Here is a 21459-nt window from a genome sequence, read left to right as displayed (position 1 = left end):
TCCTGCTCATTTAGCACTCTCCCTTCACACAGCCTCCCTACTATTGGTTTGAGATCATTCTCCCCTCTGCAGTTTCTCTACAATAGACCTCCTGTATCTCTTTCCTTCTTTGACCTTCCATTTAATTTCAAAGATCATCTTAAAACATATTTCCTCCCTTGTCAACAGCATGGCGTGTTTACACTGAGCTTCTCTCTGTTGTACTACTCCTGGTTCAGCTCCACTATATGTTGCAACAGAGGGAGCGCTAGAGTAGACAAGACGCTGGCGATTTTACCACAACGTCAACTAACATTACTTGGATGACACAGTGGTAAAAACACAGCAGCTGCTGGCTCCTCTTGGCTACCAAAGTAGGAGCTCCACTGGTGGGAAATGGCAAGAAAATCTCAGTGTGGACAAGGCCTTTGAGTCCAATCCTGCACAGCATAGAAACCCAGATCCTTAATGGTAGTTAAGTGCCTAACTCCTGTTGAAATCAATGGGGATTAGTTACCTAACTACGTTGGAGGATCTGGGCTTGAGTGTCTCCTGGGATGTTCTGAGTAACCTAAACCGTCATTGTGGTCAATAGGAACAGAGGGTGCTCAGGATCTTCCAGAAGGCACTCAGCTTTTTGCAGGATCGGGCCCATGAGATGGGCTGCTAAAATGTCCAACTTCAGGATGTCTCAGCAAAGGTCTAAATAAGGAGGTGTGGCAATAGTGATTTAGCAGCACTGGGTCAGCTCTACAGCCCTTCATGACCACTGAAGCACCTTTAAAGTGCTGCAGTGATAGTTTTTTCTTTACTTCTTAAATAAAACAGGAAAATTCAATGCAAAAACAAATGATGATTTCTCAACCTGAAGATTGCATTAATGATAGATTTGCATTTCATGTCTGTTTCCTATTTAAAATGAAATCTGTTGCTACCGTTACATATTTCCTGTATCTCCACATTCAGGATCTTGTTTTTATCGGCTTTACCTTTTAGGTTACAAGGTCGCCTCCATTCCTTATAAATACCAGACAAGAGTGATCCCAAACTCAGAAAAAAAGGGGTTTAATTCTCAAGCAAAGAGGTTTCAGTATAACCAGGTAGGTAGTAGAAATATTTGAGATTTATGATCTTTGCTGTAAATCTTATGTTCCTATTATGTCTTAGTGATCTTGTCTTTTAATAAGTTTGATTGAGTTGAACTGGACACACAGCTTGTATACATGTTTTATATAGTATTCCATGGATCAGGCTTTGGAAAAAAAACCACTAACAGCGATGCAAAAGAGAAGTGTTATTGAAAATCAGCTATGCTGAAGTAGTTTGATGAAAACGCATCATGTGACCCTGTTGATAAAGAACTGTATGAAACTACTCATTTAACACTCAAGAGCCTGATTCACCACTGACTTATGCTGTACAATACCTAGGGTGACCAGACAGCAAGTATGAAAAATCAGGGCAGGGGGTGGGAGGTAATAGGTGCCTATATAACACAAAGCCCCAAATATCGGGACTGTCCCTATAAAATCGGGACATCTGGTCACCCTAACAATACCAGTGGAGCACCACTGAATTTCAGTAGGATTTAGGTACCTAATTTTCTTAGGCTCCTTTGTAAAATAACTTTTGTGCTTTTTTTTTCCTCCTCTCCATTCCAGCCTCCCTGTCCTCGGTGCTAAGGGTGAAGGATACTATGTCTCATCACTGATTTGGATTGTCAGTTTGTTTTACAACCTAAATATTATTTACACCTAGTCTTTTATATTGATTCAAATACTGCCAGGCCACCAAGACCCACATTCTGCTCTCATTTACACCATTACCAATCAGGAATGATTCCACTGAAGTGAATGGAGTTACTCCAGATTTTGTACTGGTGTAATGCATGCAGAATATGACCCAACATTTTAGGACTCCTTTATTTAATCCTGATCTCTCTGTGCATAAACTCCCTGATACTAGCTAAAGACTATGATGTCTACTCCTCTTTGGCCAGAAGGGGGAAGCAGTAAGATGCTGTAAAACTGTACAAGTCACCCAGACATCAACTCAAATTCTTTTTCTCTAGCCAATACAGCTGACGCATCCTCTATGTGCAAGGAGCCTTTTGGGGTTCAGCTTCCTAACTACTTCCTCTTCTGGTGGGAGGAGAATTCTCCATGCCTCCTGCAGAAAGTTCCCTGCTCTCCATCTGGTGAATAACACTGCTATGGCTCCCTAGAATGCCATGAAAATTAAGTCGATTGAGGATTTCTGTAGCTTCACGAACCCTTTTCCAAGTGGGTAGATCAGAGAATTATTTGGTATCTTCTCTTTTTCTTATTCTGCCTTTGTTCTCTTCCTTCTTGCTTGTCTCTCTCATCTCAGCAATATCAAGAGCACATTATCTCAGGCCTGAATAATAATAATAACTATCAACATCAAGGACCAAAGATGAAGGGAAATGATCAAGGTGGGGACGTTGCTTAACTGCCTTTTGCAGGCGCCGTCTGTCTGTCTGGTCAGCTTCCAAGAGTTCCAGATGACCTGATGCAAAGTTCTAAAAGAGAAGAGGTAGAATTTTAAGGTCGTTTCACAAAACACTCCCTTCAACTCCGAGCATTTCCTGCCGGAAAGATGGAGCAGCAAATGGGCCAAACCACAAGCGACACAAGACCTTAATAGACTTTTGCTTAAGCGTTATCCCTAGGGAAAGGTTACTGCATCAAATACTAGCTCTTTCTAGGGCTGCTTTCTGAGCTTCTCCTTCCAAACGCACCTGGTCATGTCTCCACAAAACTTCAGTATACTATAGAGTACATTAACACATAGCTACAGGTACAGGGATTCACTCCCCACTAGAACTTTGATGTATATTATTGGGTGTTGTATGCAAAATATTTCTGATCAACTAATACTGTGACCTAATGGCCTTCTATATTCACCAATAGACTATGATCTCAAGGAGGTAGAAGGACCTAATTGTATGTAATTAGCTCGGGGGGTGGGGGGTAGGTTTTCAAAGGCACAAATAGCAATTAGGTGCCTAACTCCCTGTGTCTCTTCCAGCCAGGAAGCGTTAGTCATGTAGCGACCTACTGAAGTCTGGTGTAAGTAGGGACAAACCTATTGAAATCAATGGAGTTGCACCACTTACATCCGTCCTCAGTGCAACCTATAGTTTCTGTCTATAAAGAAAACTATGCCGAATATTTATCTACATGGCCATCCACACTGTAACTCCCATGACATTTTTTATAAGGACGGCAGAGTCTTGTGGAACTATCTGTGTAAGTAATCGGAACTGAAGACTCAGGTCTTGCCCAGTTTCATACTGGTGTATTTGTATTATTAGCATTATGGTAGTGCCAACTGAGATCAGGGTCCCATTGTGGTAGGTACAGGGAAGGAGGGATAGCTCAGTGGTTTGAGCATTGGCCTGCTAAACTCAGGGTTGTGAGTTCAATCCTTGAGGGGGCCATTTAGGGATCTGGGGCAAAAAGTGGGGATTGGCCCTGCTTTGAGCAGGGGGTTGGACTAGATACCTCCCGAAGTCCCTTCCAACCCTGGTTTTCTATGTCATGCATGGTAGCACATTACCACTGGAGTGCCAGTCTGGCCAATTGGATTGGTAGCCTCTTAAAAAGGTGACAAGGTCATTCCTTACTTGCCTATGCCTTATGGCCATCAATGTAAGCTCTGCTTGGATGCTAGCTTTTATTACTTATATATTCCTCCTACACCCTCTCCCACTGCCTGTGGCTCTCCCACATCTCTCCTATGTTCTCCCTTTATCTCCTTTCCCCACTCCCAGCTTTGTACTTTCTTTCCTGTTGCCAGAGTCCTGCACAGGGGAAGTGGGGGTGTCAGATGCCTGCACTCAGGTGTAGCTCATTGCAGGATTGGAGTGTGTGGCTGGAATTGCTCCCGATGTCCTCTGCACCAACTGCCGTCTCTCTCCTCTGCAAACCCATCTCTTCTGTGTTATTCCCACATTATCTTCTCTTGGGTATTGTATATCTCTGTCTGAATCTGAGCATACACTCCTCAGGACAGGAACCAGACAGGACAGGACCTCTTTATGTGCTTATAAAGTCTCATATACTTGTCCAGTGCTCCATACAAAATATTTTCCACTGGTAATTGACAGACAAGGTCACATGACAATGATATGCTCTCAGGGGTCAGGAGTGTCAGATATTTCCATTCCTACATACCTAAATCATCTAACATTCATGTTGACATGAGGTATATTTCTTTCTAGGGGTCTCATCCCAAACAGTCCTGAGCCTCCACAAATCCCATTGACGTCCCTTGGATTAGAGGGAGCCCAGCACCTTACAGAAGGTGTTCTGCACCTTGCGGGGAACTGGGCCTCAAGAGCTTAAGGTGTCATCGCATAGAACCGAGGCTGGTTTTGGTTTATTTTGCTCTATAAATAGAATCCCACCCAGTTCTCTTTCTGAAAAGCTCAGGAGGACAGCTGAGTCAGGAAGGGCGCGGTAACTGCAAATAATGCATTCCGTCCACATGCTGAATTCATTCATTCAAGTCAGATATACGAGTGAGATTTCAGACTTGCAGTTGCTCTGAATTCCCAGTCTGTATAAATTGCCCTGTAGGAAACTTAATCTCCCATTTCATATTCATTTTTCTGTGCAATTTGAGACTCACATTAAAATAAGATTATTATTTTGACACAATGAAAACATCTGCTCGTTGCACAATGACAGTTACTACAAAACGTTCAGGTGCCCAAGGAATGGAATGGAAAATGATACTGAAAATATGATAATGCCATTATTTATGTCCAGGGTACGCCTTCACCTGGAATGTTCTGGTCATCCTATCTCAAAATAAAAGCTGCAGCAGAAACAGAGGGGGCTCAGAAATAGCTGACAAAATGGTTAGTCCTGGAGAGAGATTGGGGTTGTTTAGTTCTGAGAGGAGAAAATTAAGGTTTGATCTGATAGATGTGTGTAATGTAAAAAAATATATAAGGGAGGTAAATTAGGAGCTCCTATTTACCCTCTCTCATCATGTGAAAACAAGGGCCATTCACTGAAATTGAAAGCCATCAAATGGAAAATCGATAAAAGGAAATAATTGTATACACAATGCACATTCCGTGTTTGTACAGTACTTAGCATGAAGGCGTCCTGGTGTATAATTGGAGTGCCTATGCACTATGGTAATAATAAATAATACAGATAACCTGTGGAACTCACTGCCACCAGGTATAATCAAGACCAAGTGTTAGTAGGATTTTAAAATGTTTAGATCCTTTCACTGGTAACGACGATATCAATAGTTACATTATTGAGGACACAATATTTATAAGGCATGCTTCACTGGATAAGATTCAGTGACACTAATGCTGGTGGCATCCACCTCCTCTCCAGCATCTAGTGCCATTGTCTGCCAAGGATGATCATCCACCTTGAGGGCATGGCACCCCTGGTTTACATTTGGAGTTCCAGTTCCTAGATGGGCAGCCTACCAAGGCTGAAGAGCCCTGCCTGACCCGAGCAGTCTGCCTTTTTTATAGGTGACAGACACTCGCCTTTCATACCCCCACTTTTCACAGAAACACCTCTGCTGCATGAATGCAAGTGATGGGGTGTGTGGCTGTCAGAGGCGATTGGTTTCGCTGGCCATTGGGGGCACTTTATAGGAGCTGTGAGCTCATCCCCAGCCCAGCAATAACAGCCCATTTAGGTTATTCCATAACTGTCCATTAAGACATTCTTGTACCTTCTCTTGATGCATCTGGTACTGGCCACCAAGAGAGAGGATAATGGACAAGTTAGATCTCTGGTCTGATCCAGTCTGGCAATTTCTAAATTCTGCCGTCACAGCTCTGAAACTTCCTAAATAATGTTTTGAGTTTGTTCAGAAGGATGATTGTTACTAAATGATTTGTGCTGGAAATGGCCCAACTTGATTATCATACACATTGTAAGGAGTGGTTTCAGAGTAGTGATCACTTTAGATAAGCTATTACCAGCAGGAGAGTGGGGTGGGAGGAGGTATTTTTTCATGCTTTGTGCGTATATAATAAGATCTTCTAAACTTTCCACAGTATGCATCCGATGAAGTGAGCTGTAGCTCACGAAAGCTTATGCTCAAATAAATTGGTTAGTCTCTAAAGTGCCACAAGTACTCCTTTTCTTTTTGTAAATGTATTATGTTTCCTTATTAGAATGAAATTCCAGGGCCGGGATTCTATAACGTCGTTCACCAATCTGCAGAGATTAACAGCACCTCACTGTCAAAGAAGGGAACGGGCTACTTTCCTTCCATGGTAAGGGAAAGGGTTTGTATTGTTTAGGGCCTGATCCACCGCCCATTAAAGTCAATTAGGCCCAGATCCTCAAAGTTATTTAATTGCCTACCTCCCACTGAAATTAATGGGAGTTAGTTTAATGTAATTTCCCATTAATTTCAATGGGAGGTAGGCACTTAAATAACGTTGAGGATCTGGGTCTAAGGGATTTTCTGTTGACTTCTATTGCATCAGGCCTTTAATGATCACATCTTATTTTTCATCCCTTGCTGCCTAAATTTAGGGCACCTCAAATCAGAGTCTTCAATTGGGGTTAGGTATCTAAATGCCCTGAAGGATCTGGGCCTGAGATACAATAGGGGTGGGGCACCTTACAAACACCGAAGATAGACAGGCAATCACTGTACCAGTCACTGGAAGACACTGCTATAATTAAGGCTGAATTCCATCCTCCATTCTAACCTTCTTTTTCAGTTGCTCATATAACTTTTAAAACAAATTCCTCTGGGGCTAAAACTTTCTATGCTTGATCTCAATCCAAAGGTGATTTTTCTCCCTTTGGAGTAGAAAATTGGAGCAAAATTAGCTGAGCCGTGTTTGAGTTATGGAAGTCTGAAGAAAAACCCCCACATTTCTCTCCCACGAGGAGTTAACTGGAAATGTTGCACTCACCCTAGCTTGAAAATGGCTAAAGCTAGTGACAACAAAGTCAGTTCTTCTATGAATCTCAGTGAGATATACAAATCATAAGCCGAGTTAGAAGAAAATCTGCTCAATCCTTTTAATGATATGAATGCTGAACGCCGATAATTTTGCACAGAATTTTAAACACATTTTCAAACCATCACAATGGAGGATAATCTGATGCACTGACAAAGTGTGCCTGGCTTCCACGCCAAGCCACTGAGCATCTTCTTCTCCCAGGGAAGCCAATGGGAATTAATGGTGCTCAGCACCTCACTGGCAGGATCAGACCCCTTGCAATGGGACTCCCAACCATTCATGCAATTTAGTGGGGTTCTGCTGTATGTAAAATACAGAGGCTATTCCCTACCCAGTTATAACAATATGTAAAATACCAGAGATCAAAGACTGGATCCAAACTGTTCACCAGTCTCCCTCCAGCACTGCTGCTCACTGCTATTGAAATCTTTGATTTGTCTCTTTCCAGGATGCTCGTCTCCTACACAATAGAAAACCCAGCTACCCTGCCGCAAATGCCTACAACCTCTCGTTGGCATTTCAGTCCAAGCAAGATTTCAGCATGGGAAACTCCAGCATGTTTCAGCAACCAATCGCTAAGAGGAGAGAGCAAACGTCCACCCCAGCGCCCAATCAATACAACGTAAGTGGCAAAAACCAGGAGGTTAAAGCCAATGTAAAACTAACTTTAAGTGAGATATGGGGAATTATAAGGAAATCATTGTACTGTGTTTAATCCTGTGTGGACCAGAGCATGGCTGGCCCAGCAAGGGTGTGCAAGGGGAGGAGAGGGCGTTTCTCTTTATGCACCTGTGGCTTCCTCCTGCTCCTTTGAAGTCAGTGGGAGTTTTGCCATTGATTTCACTGAAAGCAGGTCGGACCCCCGTGCAAGGAGCAGTCTCAGTCTCTGTGCATCCAGAGCACATGGGTCACCGAGGCAGCCAGTATGCATCCAGGATCTGCCACTGCAGCAACCCTCTGTCTTCCCACCACAGTATAACCTGAGGTGTTGAAAGCCCCACAGGATTCTTTGGGTAAAATCCCGGCTTCACTGAATTCAACAGAAGTGTTGCCGCTGCCTTCAATGCAGCCAGGATTTCACATTTTATGTATTATTTCTAACAGATGTGTGGTCTGGTGGTTGAAACACAGGGCTGGAAATCAGAGGCCAGATCCTCCACAGATGTAGATCAGCATAGCTCCACTGACTTGCATGGAGCTGTGCCAGTTTACACCAGCTAAGGATCTGGCCTTGAGATTCTATTCCTGATTCTGCCAGTGATTCACTGTGTGATCTTGAGTAAGGCACTAACCTTTCTGTGCCTCCTCGTCCCATGTGTCACATGGTGACAATAATACATGCTTCATTGGGGTGTTGTAAGTCTTACTCCATGAATGTTTGCAAAGTGCTTTGAGAGTCTTGAAAGGAAGTTGTTAAAGAAATGCAAAGTATTGTGAATAGCTGCCTATCAAAATATTATACCTATTGGTCATGGATTTCACTGTTATCTAGGCAGTGCTGATTTATTATCATTGTTACTTTAACTCATTTGCTCTATAATTTTTTCTGCAAACCATGTCTGCTGTAGTTCCCTGAGTGTCTGTCACTTAGAACAGGAATCTCTTATATTGACACAATGCTCTTTTCACCAGATTTCAGAGTAGCAGCCGTGTTAGTCTGTATTTGCAAAAAGAAAAGGAGTACTTGTGGCATCTTAGAGACTAACAAATTTATTTGAGCATAAGCTTTCGTGAGCTACAGCTCACTTCATCGGATGCTGTAGCTCACGAAAGCTTATGCTCAAATAAATTTGTTAGTCTCTAAGGTGCCACAAGTACTCCTTTTCTTTTCACCAGAGTTTTTTCATACTATGTACTCACTTCAAGTGTGATAAACATCCAGTGGGATGCAGAGGTGGAATGTGTCTTGTCTCAAAGCACACAGTAACACTGTAACAGTTTAGGACAGTGAGTGAAGAAGAAAACTGTAGCCGACTGAAACTGCAAAGGAGTTTTAGGTTGTTTATGCAAAATATAATTACATTTGAATTTGGCCAGGACACTGTAGTTAACTCCACTATTTCTGTAAGAAGAGCCAGAGGACCGTTAATGACAGTAGCTGGTCAGGATCATCCCGTCTTGTTGTTATTCATATTACAAATAGTGCCTAAAGATTGAGTCCCCGTTTTGCTAGGTGGTGTCCGTACACGTAGTAAGACTGAGACCCTGCACCAAAGAGTTTACCATCTAAGTAGACTAGACAGACCGAGGGAGAATGGAAGTATTATCCCCATCTTACAGGTGGGGAGCTGAAGCACAGAGATAATAAATGACTTTCCTAAGATCACACAAGAAGTCTGGGGCAGAACTGGGAATCCAGCTCTCCCGAGTCCCAATCCAATGCCTTAGTCATACACCATCCTTCTTGGAAAGACAGTCCTTCCGCAGCACAGCCCCTGTGCTGGTGCATTGGTTCAGAATTCGCTTAAAGAGATGAGTACTACGTACAGAATCATTCAAACATTTCCTCAGTTTTCCTTGGTTGTCTGCCATGCAGGTAGCAACCACACTTGATCCTCCTCAATGCATTAGACATGACTAACTCCCCACTTAAGGTGGCACGGCTGTAGGTTAGAAATGAGTGATACATTTATAGGCTTGGTCAGAATCAATGATCATGTGTCTTCATTGTTCATAAAGGGATCAGATCCTCAGCTGGTGTAAACCAGCACAGCTCCACTGATTTAAGGGGATTTTGGTGATTCTGTACACTGCCCCCCTTTTCTCTGAGTGAATTCTGAACCAACACACCAGCATAGGGACTGTGCTGTTGCGGAAAGGCCGACTTTCCAAAAGATGGCCTCTGGTTAAAACACTGGACTTTGTTACAATGCCTTCCAGCTACGATGATCTGCCTCAACAAGTTTTCTGTTGTTTAAGCTAGTTTGCAGATCATAATTATTTGACATATCATAGCATAATGAAAAGGAGTACTTGTGGCACCTTAGAGACTAACCAATTTATTTGAGCATGAGCTTTCGTGAGCTACAGCTCACTTCATCAGATGTATACCGTGGAAACTGCAGCAGACTTTATATATACACAGAGAATTGTTTCATATTCTCTGTGTATATATAAAGTCTGCTGCAGTTTCCACGGTATACATCTGATGAAGTGAGCTGTAGCTCACGAAAGCTCATGCTCAAATAAATTGGTTAGTCTCTAAGGTGCCACAAGTACTCCTTTTCTTTTTGCGAATACAGACTAACACGGCTGTTACTCTGAAACATAGCATAATGGGTTCGTAGCATGTTATTTCTAACATTGTAAGAATTTGCTTCTGGGAATAACTTTCCTGGATTAATTGCTGTCTTGTGATTTACTGTAAGGGATGGTGTCTAACCCTCGAGAAGCACAACAGGAAACAATCCATTTAAAAGATGGCAGTGCTTGATAATTTATGACCATAGGCAAAGAGACACTCTGGGAAGAAACAGAGGGCCCAGTCCTGTACACAGGCAAAACTCCCACTAAAGTCAACAGGAGTTTTTCCTTAAAACTGCAAATCAGGCCTTAGGTGTAATCTCAGCCAAAATTAATAAGTGTTGATAAAACCCAGGCTTGCAACAGAAAATAAAGCTGAAGCAGTGTCCCAAACTGTATGGAATAATGTTTTCAGTGTGTGGGCCAAATTCAGCCTATCACAACATGTGCTGTACATCATTCAGTGCATTAAATGCCCCAATAACAACTATGTGGGTGAAACCAGACAATCACTATACTCTTAAATGAACTCACAGGGGGAAAATGATAAAAGACAAAACACCACATCACCTGTGGGAGAACGCTTTTCATGCAATGATCACTCTATCACTCTATGTCTGATCTCTCAGCACTCACCCACAAAGGAAATACACACAACACCCTCAAAAGACGAGCCTTGGAACTTACATTCATAACTTTGCTAGACACTAAAAATCATGGACTGAATAGAGATGCTGGATTTATGGCTTATTAAAACAATCTATAACCCACTAACAACCCCTGCCCCAGCTGCCTTTCCCCCCTGCCTTCTTTTCCCCCCATGACTGGAGGGGTGTTAATTGGCCAGTTCACCTTGAATAGTCCGTTGAAATATGTGTTAACTACTTATGCTTAACAAAAAGAAAAGGAGTACTAATGGATAGCTCACGAAAGCTTTATGTTCAAATAAATGGGTTAGTCTCTAAGGTGCCACTAGTCCTCCTTTTCTTTTTGCGAATACAGACTAAGACGGCTGCTACTCTGAAACTTATGCTTAACAATCTGTTCACCTTGAATAGTTGTGACACTCTGAGGGGCTTGTCTTCCCATTCAGGGGCCCTGCTTCAATGAAGACACAACTACGCCAGCAGGAGAGCTTCTCCCCAGCATAGTTAATCCACCTCCCCAAGAGGCGGTAGCTATGTTGACGGTAGAAGCTCTCCTGTTAACATAGTGCTAGCTACACAGGGTGGGGGGTTAGGTCAATATAAATGTGAGTTTTTCACACCCCTGACTGATGTAGTTATCCCAATATAGGTCTGTAGTGTAGACCTGGCCTGAGTACATTTCCCAGCCCTGAAGAAGAGCTCTGTGTCAGCTCAAAACTTGTCTCCCTCACCAACAGAAGTTGGTCCAATAAAAGATATTCCCTCCCCCACCTTGTGTCTCTAACATCCTGGGAGCAGTATCAATCAGAAGCTTTCCACTGGATGGAGCAGGCCTGGTAAAGTTAGCCTGATTCAATTGAAGTCTAGGGGAATTTTGCCATTGGCTTTGAGGCATGCGGGATTAACCCCTAAACAATAGACTTGATCTCTTTGAAGAACGATTTTGGGCTGGGTAGAAAACCAGTGGCTACATTTTTGTCATTCTAGCCTACCCTGAAGGGCAAAGTTGCAACAGTTTGTTTATGCTCTTCCAGGTGCTATCATGCAGCTCACCTTTGGGTGCACTGGAAGCACTCCCTCAAACCCCATGCTTGGTTCGGTTATTTGAATGAGGTTGGACACCTTTAGATCAAGCTGGTGCAGCAACGACTGGCAGCAGCAACCAAAGAAATGCAGCCAAATTTTCAGTGGGAGCTGCCAGTCCGCAGCACCTCTGATAATAAACCCTCACAAGATGGGCAGTCAGAAACGGAGACACCGAAAACCAGTGAGCTCTCCTGAAAATTTGGCCCTAATATTGCATTCATTTATATCATTAGAGCAGTTCTGATTCATGATGGAGACTGGAGCTAAAAAAACATAGTTTTTGTTACGTTAGTAAATACCCAAGAGGAAGGTCAATTCAAAGGAATTAATGGAGACTTCATTTTGTACAGGCCTCTCTAGATTTCTGCAAGCAAAGCAACAACGTGTGTGCCCGGGCGATGTTTTTGTCCAAAACGACAAGAGGATTAAGCACTGATAAAACAGAAAAATGGCCTTCTCCGTGTAAGTGAGCTGTTGAGATGGGAGGAAAAGCATCATTTGTGAGTCTGAGTCTGATCTTATTAGGTGCTCACCACCGTCACTGAAATCCATGGATATCCAGGCACTCAGGATATGACATTTTGCATATGTGAAGGGGCATTAGTGGGTGACACTTCCAAGTTCTACAGGATGGGCCCCTTGGAATTATTACTAAAGCACCCATTCAGATATAGTCACACCCCTGAGTGTAGATTTATGGAACTTAGGGGAATTGCCAGAACATACTCGGGCTCCCTCCAGGGTGCCAGGGGCTCAGGGAGCGGTGTGACGTCGCACACCATAATACACCTAAATCTGTCATGCTACCATAGAAGGAAACTTCTTCCTGGCCCCACTGCCTCATGAAGTTTATGCCCTGAAGCATGAGGATGGTTGGCTCTAGTCATTTTTACATTAAGTGGTGTCGCTGCAAGTGATGTTCACAGTCAACATCTCTTCTGTTTTTTTTAATTGCTAGTTTTCCTACCTGTACTTCCTCCCTGGATGCTCCTGTGTTCAGGATTAAGTCACTAGAGTAGTCACTCATCTTCTGTGCCCAAGAGGTAAGCTGCTCCAGGAAGCAATTTTTGTCATCTCAAGAAATAATTTCCCCCCAAAACACTCTGCTGTGCTGTTTCCTTTTACCTCCGTTACTTTTCACGGACTCATCCCCTCTTATGCCTGCCCTAGTGCAATAGTTGCGCCATTGTTTGGTTTTTACATCCCTTTTCTTGTCGTGTTATTAGGCCATTACAGAATCAATGAATCCCTTGTCAAGAAGTCCCCCAGGATTCTAGTGTCTTGTTTCAAATCAAATACTCATCGTGAAACAAAGGTGAATACAATAAGCCCAGGGCCTGCAGCCTATCAGCTAAGCAAACCCACTAAAGCAGCAAAGAAGACCACTTCCATGTGAGTGCTAACCTGTATGCTTTTTCACTGTCAGTCACTGTTTGTGATCACCTCAGATTGCAGGAGGGCCCAACACCTGCAGCAGGAGAGCTCACACCTGGCTCTCTGCAAAGTTCTTCCACCGTATCACAGTCAAGCCCGTACTCGGTTGCCTCTGTTGCCACTGGTTTACAGATGAGGCAAAAGATGGCTCCCTTGGGAAGTGAAAGCAGTGGTAACGCTGAAAAGCAAAACACACAAACTGTTACCAAATACCGCACACCCATTGTGCTGTCGGTATGATATATGATCCCCATTTTACAGATGGGGAAAACTGAGGCACACATGACCCAGTGGCAGAACAGGAAACAGACCCCACATCTCTGTTTGAGTAAAGCTTAGATGCTTCTCTGAACTTCATTGAGTCTGCAGAACTGAGGTGGACAACAGGCCTTCCTGCAAGGTTTCAAACACTTGCTCCTTCAGTTCAGGCCAAAACAGAATAAAGGAAGAAAAGGAGAAGCCCCTTTCTTTCCCCTTTGGCATCATTCTGGGAAGGCAGATAAATCTGCCTTTCAGCAGGTTAGTCAAGTAGATTTATTATGCCCACCCCGTGACAGTGACATTGGGTTGCCTGAGATAAGATTAAGATCAACAGTAAATTCTTGACCAGGGAAAAGTATGAGGAGTATATGGGCAAGTCTGCAGCTCTCTGCACACAGGCAGGTGTATCTTACAACAGAGGTTTGGTGAAAGGAGTAGGAAGCTGTAGGGAGAGAGAAGCAATGCCAGACAGCGTGTGCTAAACACAGCGGGCTAGGGCGGAAAGCTAAATTAAACCTCAAGTGAGAGGATTATTAATCTACATTATCAGCAAATATCAGAAGGATCAGTGTCCAGATGCTAAAGTTAAGCTGTGTCCACTGGTGGCACCGTGTAGGGTACGTGTAGCTACACGCTCCAGTGAAAAGCAAGTTACAGTCTGTAGCTACACTTCTTAGTGAAAGGGGCTGGCGGGGGAGGGACAGTGGTGAAAGGCTCCAGCACCAGGGAGCTAGAGGAGCCCTTCCCCAAGGCCTCCCCCTTGCCAGAGCCTTTCCTCACTGCCAGGGTCTTTTCCTGTGCTGGGGAAAGGCTCCACCAGCTGGGAAGCAGCAGGACACTACAGTGCTAAAAACAGCAGCGTAGACAGCACGGCATGGTGTGGGTGAATAGAGAACCATGTAGGGTATGTACGTGAGAACGTAGCCACACCCTTCAAGTGTGTCTTTACTCACCGAAGCTGTACCTCACGGTCGCCACTGCTATTTATACCTGTGCTAAGGGCTACTCATGTAAGTACCGTGTAGGTGTACCCTTAGAGACAGATCCGGCTCCCATTTAAGTCACTGATTTACGCCTATGGGGCCACATACTCAGCTGGAAAACACTGGCACAGCTCCGTTGACTTCAGGGGAACTACCCTGATTTACACCAGCTGAGCATCTGGCCCTGGCTCTCAATAGCAGCCGGATCGGGCCCATCATCACGTCAATATATTTTGCGAGAAAGTTAAGAGGCTTGATACGTGGCTTTGTACATGTACCCCGATTTGCAAAGTGTGTGATCCGAGAGGAGCCGGATAGTTCTTTTCTAGCACATTCTTTAAAGCTTTTAGCTGGGATTTTCAAAGGAGCCTATGTGATTTGAGCACTTAGCACCGACTGAATTTCAATGAAATGTCAGCACCTAACTCCATTAGGCACCACTGAACATCGCAGCTTTTATTCTCAACCTTCAAACCCCATCAATTTACAATGTATCTCAATTTTCCTTTCTTCTAATAGGCGAAAGCAAAACTTGAATTTCTCCGCCCCAGCCATACCACCCCCAAAAAATCCACCTTTGCCTGGTCCAGGGCAGTATGAAATAGTGGACTACGAAGGCCCACCAAAGCATTACATCTCTAGTGCTGTATTTGTCTCAAACACGGGACGGTGGAGAGGGGACACATCTCAGCAAGGGATACCTGGGCCAGGTAAAGATAAAAATATTGATAAATACTTTGTATTTACATAGAGCTCAAAGCACTTTCCATAGGTGATTAAGCAGTGTTATCTACCTTTTTACAGATAGGGAAACTGAGGCACTGAAAAGCTAAGGATCAGATGTACAATGGTATCTAGGCACCTAAAGATGCAGACAGGTGCCTTAGTCAGATTTACTGAAATGCCTAAGTGAGTTGGGCACCTAACCTACTTAGGAGCTGTTATTAAACCCCATTAGGCACCTATCTGCATCTTTAGGCACCTAATTACTTTTGTAAACATGGGGCTAAGTGAGTTGTCCAAGGTTACACCGAGAGTCAGTATCAGAACTGGGAATAGAACCTAAGTCTCCTGACTCCCAGCCCTGTGGTCGGACCACTAGACGATGTGTTTAAACTATTTTGAGAAAAGCATAAATGTTTGCACTGCAATTGCCATTCAAGTATCACCAACTGTCAGCATGTTTGACAAATAGCTTATGGGAGTTATGTTTGTATTTGGAAAACTACCGTTCAACTCTTGTTATTACAACCAAAGTTTTACCTGCGCTGCCGTAAAGCCCTGTGTGGGTGGGGTGGGAGGAAGCAGTTAGAGGAGAAGGAAGAAAACTGACTCATGAAACTGCAAAGTGTTTGCATAGTCCAAGAGGCAAGCGACCTTACAGGGCATCATAGCCCTGAATCTCCTCTGCCTCATGCCACCTTAACACTGGTATAACTCTGACACTGGTATAACTCCACTGAGTCCAGGGCAGTTGCTCCTGATTTACATCAGCATATGTGGGAGATGAAGCAGGTCCCATAATTGTATCCAGAAAATGCTTGCAGAAGATCGAAGGAGGGACCTACTCACAGAGACTCATGTGTTAAATGTACTAACATTTCCATGAGTATGATATGCTTTGTTCTAATTACCTACCAGTGTATCCAGTGTGCATGTAGGAAGCTAGACTGTGTAGTCCTTACTCATACATGCAGTCCCATTGTAGCCAAACAGCCCACTCACCTCATTAGGTGCTCAGCAGCATAGGGGATCCAGATCTGGCCCTTTTGATGGTAAGATTGCTAACATACAGGGGACAAACGAAGGGCCAGATTCTGCCACCATTTCCGGACGTTGAGTAGTTCCTTACTCTGCAAGTATTGGCGTGCGTGTGGAGTAGGGAACTGCTGAGGGTGAGCAAGGCTGGTGGAATCTGGCCCCAAGTGCCCTTTGTGCAATTAATAATTGCCATGAGTAACACTATTTTCATATAGTGAGTAAGTTAGGTGTATTCGAGAAAAGAAACAATACAAGAAACATGACCCTAAGTCCCTCTGACAGATGAATGCCTGGTTTGGAAAGCAGACAATAGCAATTTTGCTATTATTTACAGTATATGATTTTATTCATCTGTAGAATTTGTACATCCACAGAGTGCTGGGGAATGTCATACCAGGCTAAAACAGTGCCATCATTTCCCCCAGGGGTCTTGTGGCAGCAGAAACAGAGGGACAGATTCTATTAAAGGATTGCATGATAACCATTGTCCATATTACATTTCAAACGCTGAGCATGCCAAGTGCTTCGGCAAAAATGCTGATGTCCCTAAATACTGGTCTACTTATTAAATATTGGGCCAGATCCTCAGCTTGTGTAAATTGAGGCACCTTAATTAAAGCAAAGATGAAGCAGAGGAAGTGAGTGGGGCTAGAAATACTTTGAACAGAAGGCGGTAAAAGATTCTAAAGTTTTTCCATCCCATAGTATTAAATTAAAAAACATGCACATGCATTGTTAACTTGTGAAAAGTCCAGACATCTCCCATAATCACAAACCCACTCACCCCTGCCAGCATCCTTTCTGGCATTAGAAAAGATCAAATCCCATTCTTTTTAACCTTTTACAGCTAGCTGTGAAGACAAGAAAGAAAATTCCAGTGGGGTAAAGCTCCCTGCAATGAAATCTAAAGTAGCGTTAGCCCATGTGCACTATTAATATATAATGTAAAATCGCCCAGTACTGTATGACTTACTTGTAATACTACCAATGTGGACATAAGAACAAATGATATAAACTGGCCATCGGGAAGTTTAGACTTGAAATTAGATGAAGGTTTCTAACCATCAGAGAAGTGAAGTTCTGGAATAGCCTTCCAAGGGAAGCAGTGGGGGCAAAAGACCTATCTGGCTTCAAGATTAAACTCGGTAAGTTTGTGGAGGAGATGGTATGATGGGATAACATGATTTTGGCAATTAATTGATCTTTAACTATTCATGGTAAATAGGCCCAATGGCCTGTGATGGGATGTTAGATCGGGTGGGATCTGAGTTACTACAGAGAATTCTTTGCTGGGTATCTGGGTGGTGAATCTTGCCCACATGCTCATGGTTCAGCTGATCGCCATATTTGGGGTCGGGAAGGAATTTTCCTCCAGGGCAGATTGGAAGAGGCCCTGGGGGTTTTTCGCCTTCCTCTGCAGCATGGGGCACAGGTCACTTGCTGGAGGATTCTCTGCACCTTGAAGTTTTTAAACCATGATTTGAGGACTTCAATAGCTCAGACATAGGTGAGAGATTTATTGCAGGAGTGGGTGGGTGAGATTCAGTGGCCTGCATTGTGCAGGAGGTCAGACTAGATGATCATAATGGTCCCTTCTGACCTTAATATCTATGAGTCTATAATACAGATCTGCAGTGCTGTGCATGTACTTCATAGGGAACAATGACATCAGAATAAGAACAATCTAAACACCACACAATTAAATTCATAGGCTTATATTATTGCAGGAGCCTTATTAAGGGATGCTTGGGCACCAAGTACTTGGTGGCTGGGTTTTAAGATGCCAGATATTTCATACTACGTCCAGGGTTCCTGGTTTATCATTTAACCTAAAAGCCACCGAGAAAGATACAGTCAATACAAAAGACAATCACGATGAACTTTGGATCCCACTAAGTATTAAAGAAAGGTCCAAACGCAGGATCTGAGCCAAACTTTGGAACTAGATCCCAGTGTCAGAGCTCAGACCCTTCTCTGATTACAATGGATATTAATACGGGTATTAATGAAAGCACGGCTTGCCCATACTTCTGTAACTTAACAGCATATACACGCATATTACCAAAGGCCCAGGAGGCTAAGGCGGCTCGCTTCTATCTCACTGAACTGACATGTTGTCATACACATCTGAATAGATACTCAAGGAGAAAAAAAAAGTCTTTCTGCCTTCACTAAGCCTTTCAACACTATGGGCCACCTTTGGCTGTCTTCACTATCTATCTAAGGTGCTTGTATGGCCCCATTACCATAGTATCTGAGTGCCTCACATTCCCATTGTATCGATGGGAAACGAAGGCAGAGAGAGCCTGAGGCCCACATCCTTAAAGGTTGATTGAGTTCAGTAGGAGTTAGACACCTAAATACTAATCTGAGCCTAAGTGACTTGGCCAAGGTCATACAAGAAGTCTGTAGCAGAGCAGGGAATTGAACCCTGGTCTCCCAAGACCAGACTAGCATTCTCTCTTTTACTCATGCTGAATATGTCCTTACTCCTCATTGACTTCAATGGCAGAACTAGGTATTTATTCAGCATGAATAAAGGTATAGGAATCTCACCATTATTTCTTACCAATTGAAGATGCTCCATGCAGTTAATGAAAAATACAGTCAAGGGTTTATCGCCCTTTCTCTTACCCCTCCCCCTGAGCAAACAAGACACCGTAGTTCCTATATTAGTCAATAATCTGAAATTTGCATTTAGCTCATTTATGTATCTGTCTCGTTATAGGTACTTATCTGCCAGAAGTACCAGGGAAGCAGTCCTTTATGTACAATATTGATAACAAGTGGATTCCAGTACTGTAGGCATCACAGCCCACATATTTTGGAGAAATTCTGCAAAGACTGGACTTCATTCAAAACCAGCAGTACATCCGCTAACGCACGAGCAAGCTATAGTGTCCCCAGCACCCATGTTTTCACTGTCTTTGTTATCTGGCATCTGATACTGGTATTTTGCACATATTGCAAACTGAAAGGTGATCATTAGGCTGAACTTGACTAAGATCTTCCAATTAAGCTGACACTGAACAATTCATGCAAATATTGTTTGATTATTTTTTACCCTATGGAATTAGTGATCATGTATCTTTGGCGCTGATAAATTCTGGCCATATATCGGCCAATCACGTGAAACACGGTATACTTGTGGTAATCTATATCTTGCTTTTTATCCCCAGTTGTCTTGGTTGGAACAGTGGTTCAGCTGATCCTCCATTTAGGCCTCTGGCTTTTAGAATGCATGTGTGGTGCTGGATTAGTGCACTCTCTCCCTGTAAACACAAAATAAAGCTCTGTGTGTTCTAGTCATGACAATAATATAAATAATAATAGCAGCCTGTGGGGAGCAGTCTCAACTAATCAACAACAGCAAAAGGAGGTGGGAGTAGGAACAGCTGTCCAAAACTGAGCATTCAATCAGAGGTTTGGAATTGCACCTGTCTATCTTCACCTGTTTCTCCTCTTACTCACACAGGCATAAATCAGAAAAAACTCCACCAAAGTCAATGAAGATTTGCAGATTTACTCCAGCTCAGAGGCTGGCCCCAAAAGGGCCCCATTTGATACCCACATTGCACTGATGTAAATAACTGCATACATGGCAGCGTAAGGGTGAGTCCGCCCCTTACAGTATGCTATCCTGACCGAGTGTCGTGTAAGTTCCATCTCTCCAGCAAAGCCCTGGGCAGTCTGGGATTTTAGGAGATCACACTTCCCATAGCAAAAGACAAATTGCGTGTAGAAAAACCTACAGTGACATGAAATTAAACCAAGGAGGGTAGGGAGGGTAGATGAAAGTTACATGGAACTGCAAGATACAAGGAAAAGCAATGAAAGTGACAACACTCTTATTGCCACTCTGCAGAGAAACCATGCAGTGGGGAGACTGACCTTGTTCCTAGCAGATTGTACAGATAGCGAGATCAGTGGCATTCAGGATTGGAGCACATTGGGAGGGCAATATGTGGGAAAGCTTGTATTTCTGTGATGTTTCTGCTCTGAGGACAGAGCACTTCAATTTGTCACGCACAGTCAGGTCTTGGCATGTGTAAGTGTGATGCACTTGCAAAATTTTTGCAACGTAAGCAGCACTCCTTCAAAATGAAGAGACAGCTGTGGATGCATTTTTCTGATCTGGAAGTGAGGATAAGTCAAAAACTTTTGAATTAATTAGTTTTTTTTAAGTCAGTACAAACCAGCCGCCAACTGGACCTAGCAGGATATTGCTTCAGTGGAAGCTTCTCTCATTCATCATCATGAACTCCTGGCAAACACAAGTGGGCTCACACTTTCACATGACCTTTATCCACCCTCAGGACTTGCTGCCCCAGAACCTCTTCGGTAGCCCTTTAACCTTCTGAAGGTGCTGATGGGCTCTGGGTGACCAGTCAAGAATGCTCTTGCATGCTTATGAGCTGTGCTTCACACAAGCTGTACGGCAACTCGCCTTTGCTGGAAGGGATGAACCGATACTGAGCACGCTAGCAATGTCAGCGAAACACCCACCCTAGGCAGGGCGGGGGAGGGCGGAGGGGCTGGGTTTGCTCTCACAAGGATGTGAATCAGCTTGGCATTTGCTGAAATCAGTGGAGTTTCCTCGATATAAAGTGGGTGTGAGATCAGAATGAAGGCAGGTTCACATTTTGCTTGCATCAAAATAGGCTTCTGATCCTCCGCTGCCAACACCTTGTGTGGCCACTTAGACCAGTGCAAAGCGAGCGTGAAACGCGCCCCGCTCGGACTGGTGGAGCTTTGTGCTGCACTAGTGCAAAGGGCTGCAGCAGCTCCAGAGGCACCAATTCCCACCTGGCAAAACTCCGGGCCAGATTCTCAGCTGGTGCAAAGTGGCACAATGCCACCCAAGTTGCCTTTGGTTGTAGATAACCTAAAATTGCTTGTGACCTTATTCTGCTCTCTCACTGGTGAAAAGCACAAGGAACCCCACTAAAGTCCATGGAATTGCACTGGTGTGAAGAAGAGAATCAGACTCCAAGGGCAGATTAATCCCTGATATAACTGCACTACTTCAGTGGATTTACACCAGGGGTAAATTTGGCTCCTAGTCTCAATCCAC

The 21459-nt window shown here is 43.7% G+C and overlaps 1 protein-coding gene across 1 annotated transcript; it reads left to right on the top strand.

Moving 5' to 3' along the window:
* The first annotated feature begins 6185 nt into the window (after window positions 1–6185).
* On the top strand, window positions 6186–19442 carry STPG1 (sperm tail PG-rich repeat containing 1). Its single transcript, XM_077838025.1, has 6 exons — window positions 6186–6265; window positions 7419–7592; window positions 12297–12408; window positions 13173–13338; window positions 15144–15334; window positions 19114–19442. The coding sequence occupies exons 1-6, from the start codon at window positions 6263–6265 to the stop codon at window positions 19188–19190; spliced, it is 723 nt and encodes a 240-aa protein (XP_077694151.1). The 5' UTR covers window positions 6186–6262; the 3' UTR covers window positions 19191–19442.
* The last annotated feature ends 2017 nt before the right edge of the window (window positions 19443–21459 follow it).

This window comes from Eretmochelys imbricata, chromosome 19, assembly GCF_965152235.1.
Source record: "Eretmochelys imbricata isolate rEreImb1 chromosome 19, rEreImb1.hap1, whole genome shotgun sequence".
Classification (NCBI taxonomy): domain Eukaryota; kingdom Metazoa; phylum Chordata; order Testudines; family Cheloniidae; genus Eretmochelys; species Eretmochelys imbricata.
This window is presented reverse-complemented; position numbering and strand designations above follow the sequence as displayed.

Bases quoted from the DNA above. Each gene is read 5' to 3' on its own strand.
- STPG1 (XM_077838025.1), top strand. The intron at 12,409-13,172 runs GTAAGTGAGCTG...TCGTGTTATTAG, and splicing joins AGAAAAATGGCCTTCTCCGT to GCCATTACAGAATCAATGAA. The intron at 15,335-19,113 runs GTAAAGATAAAA...GTCTCGTTATAG, and splicing joins GCAAGGGATACCTGGGCCAG to GTACTTATCTGCCAGAAGTA.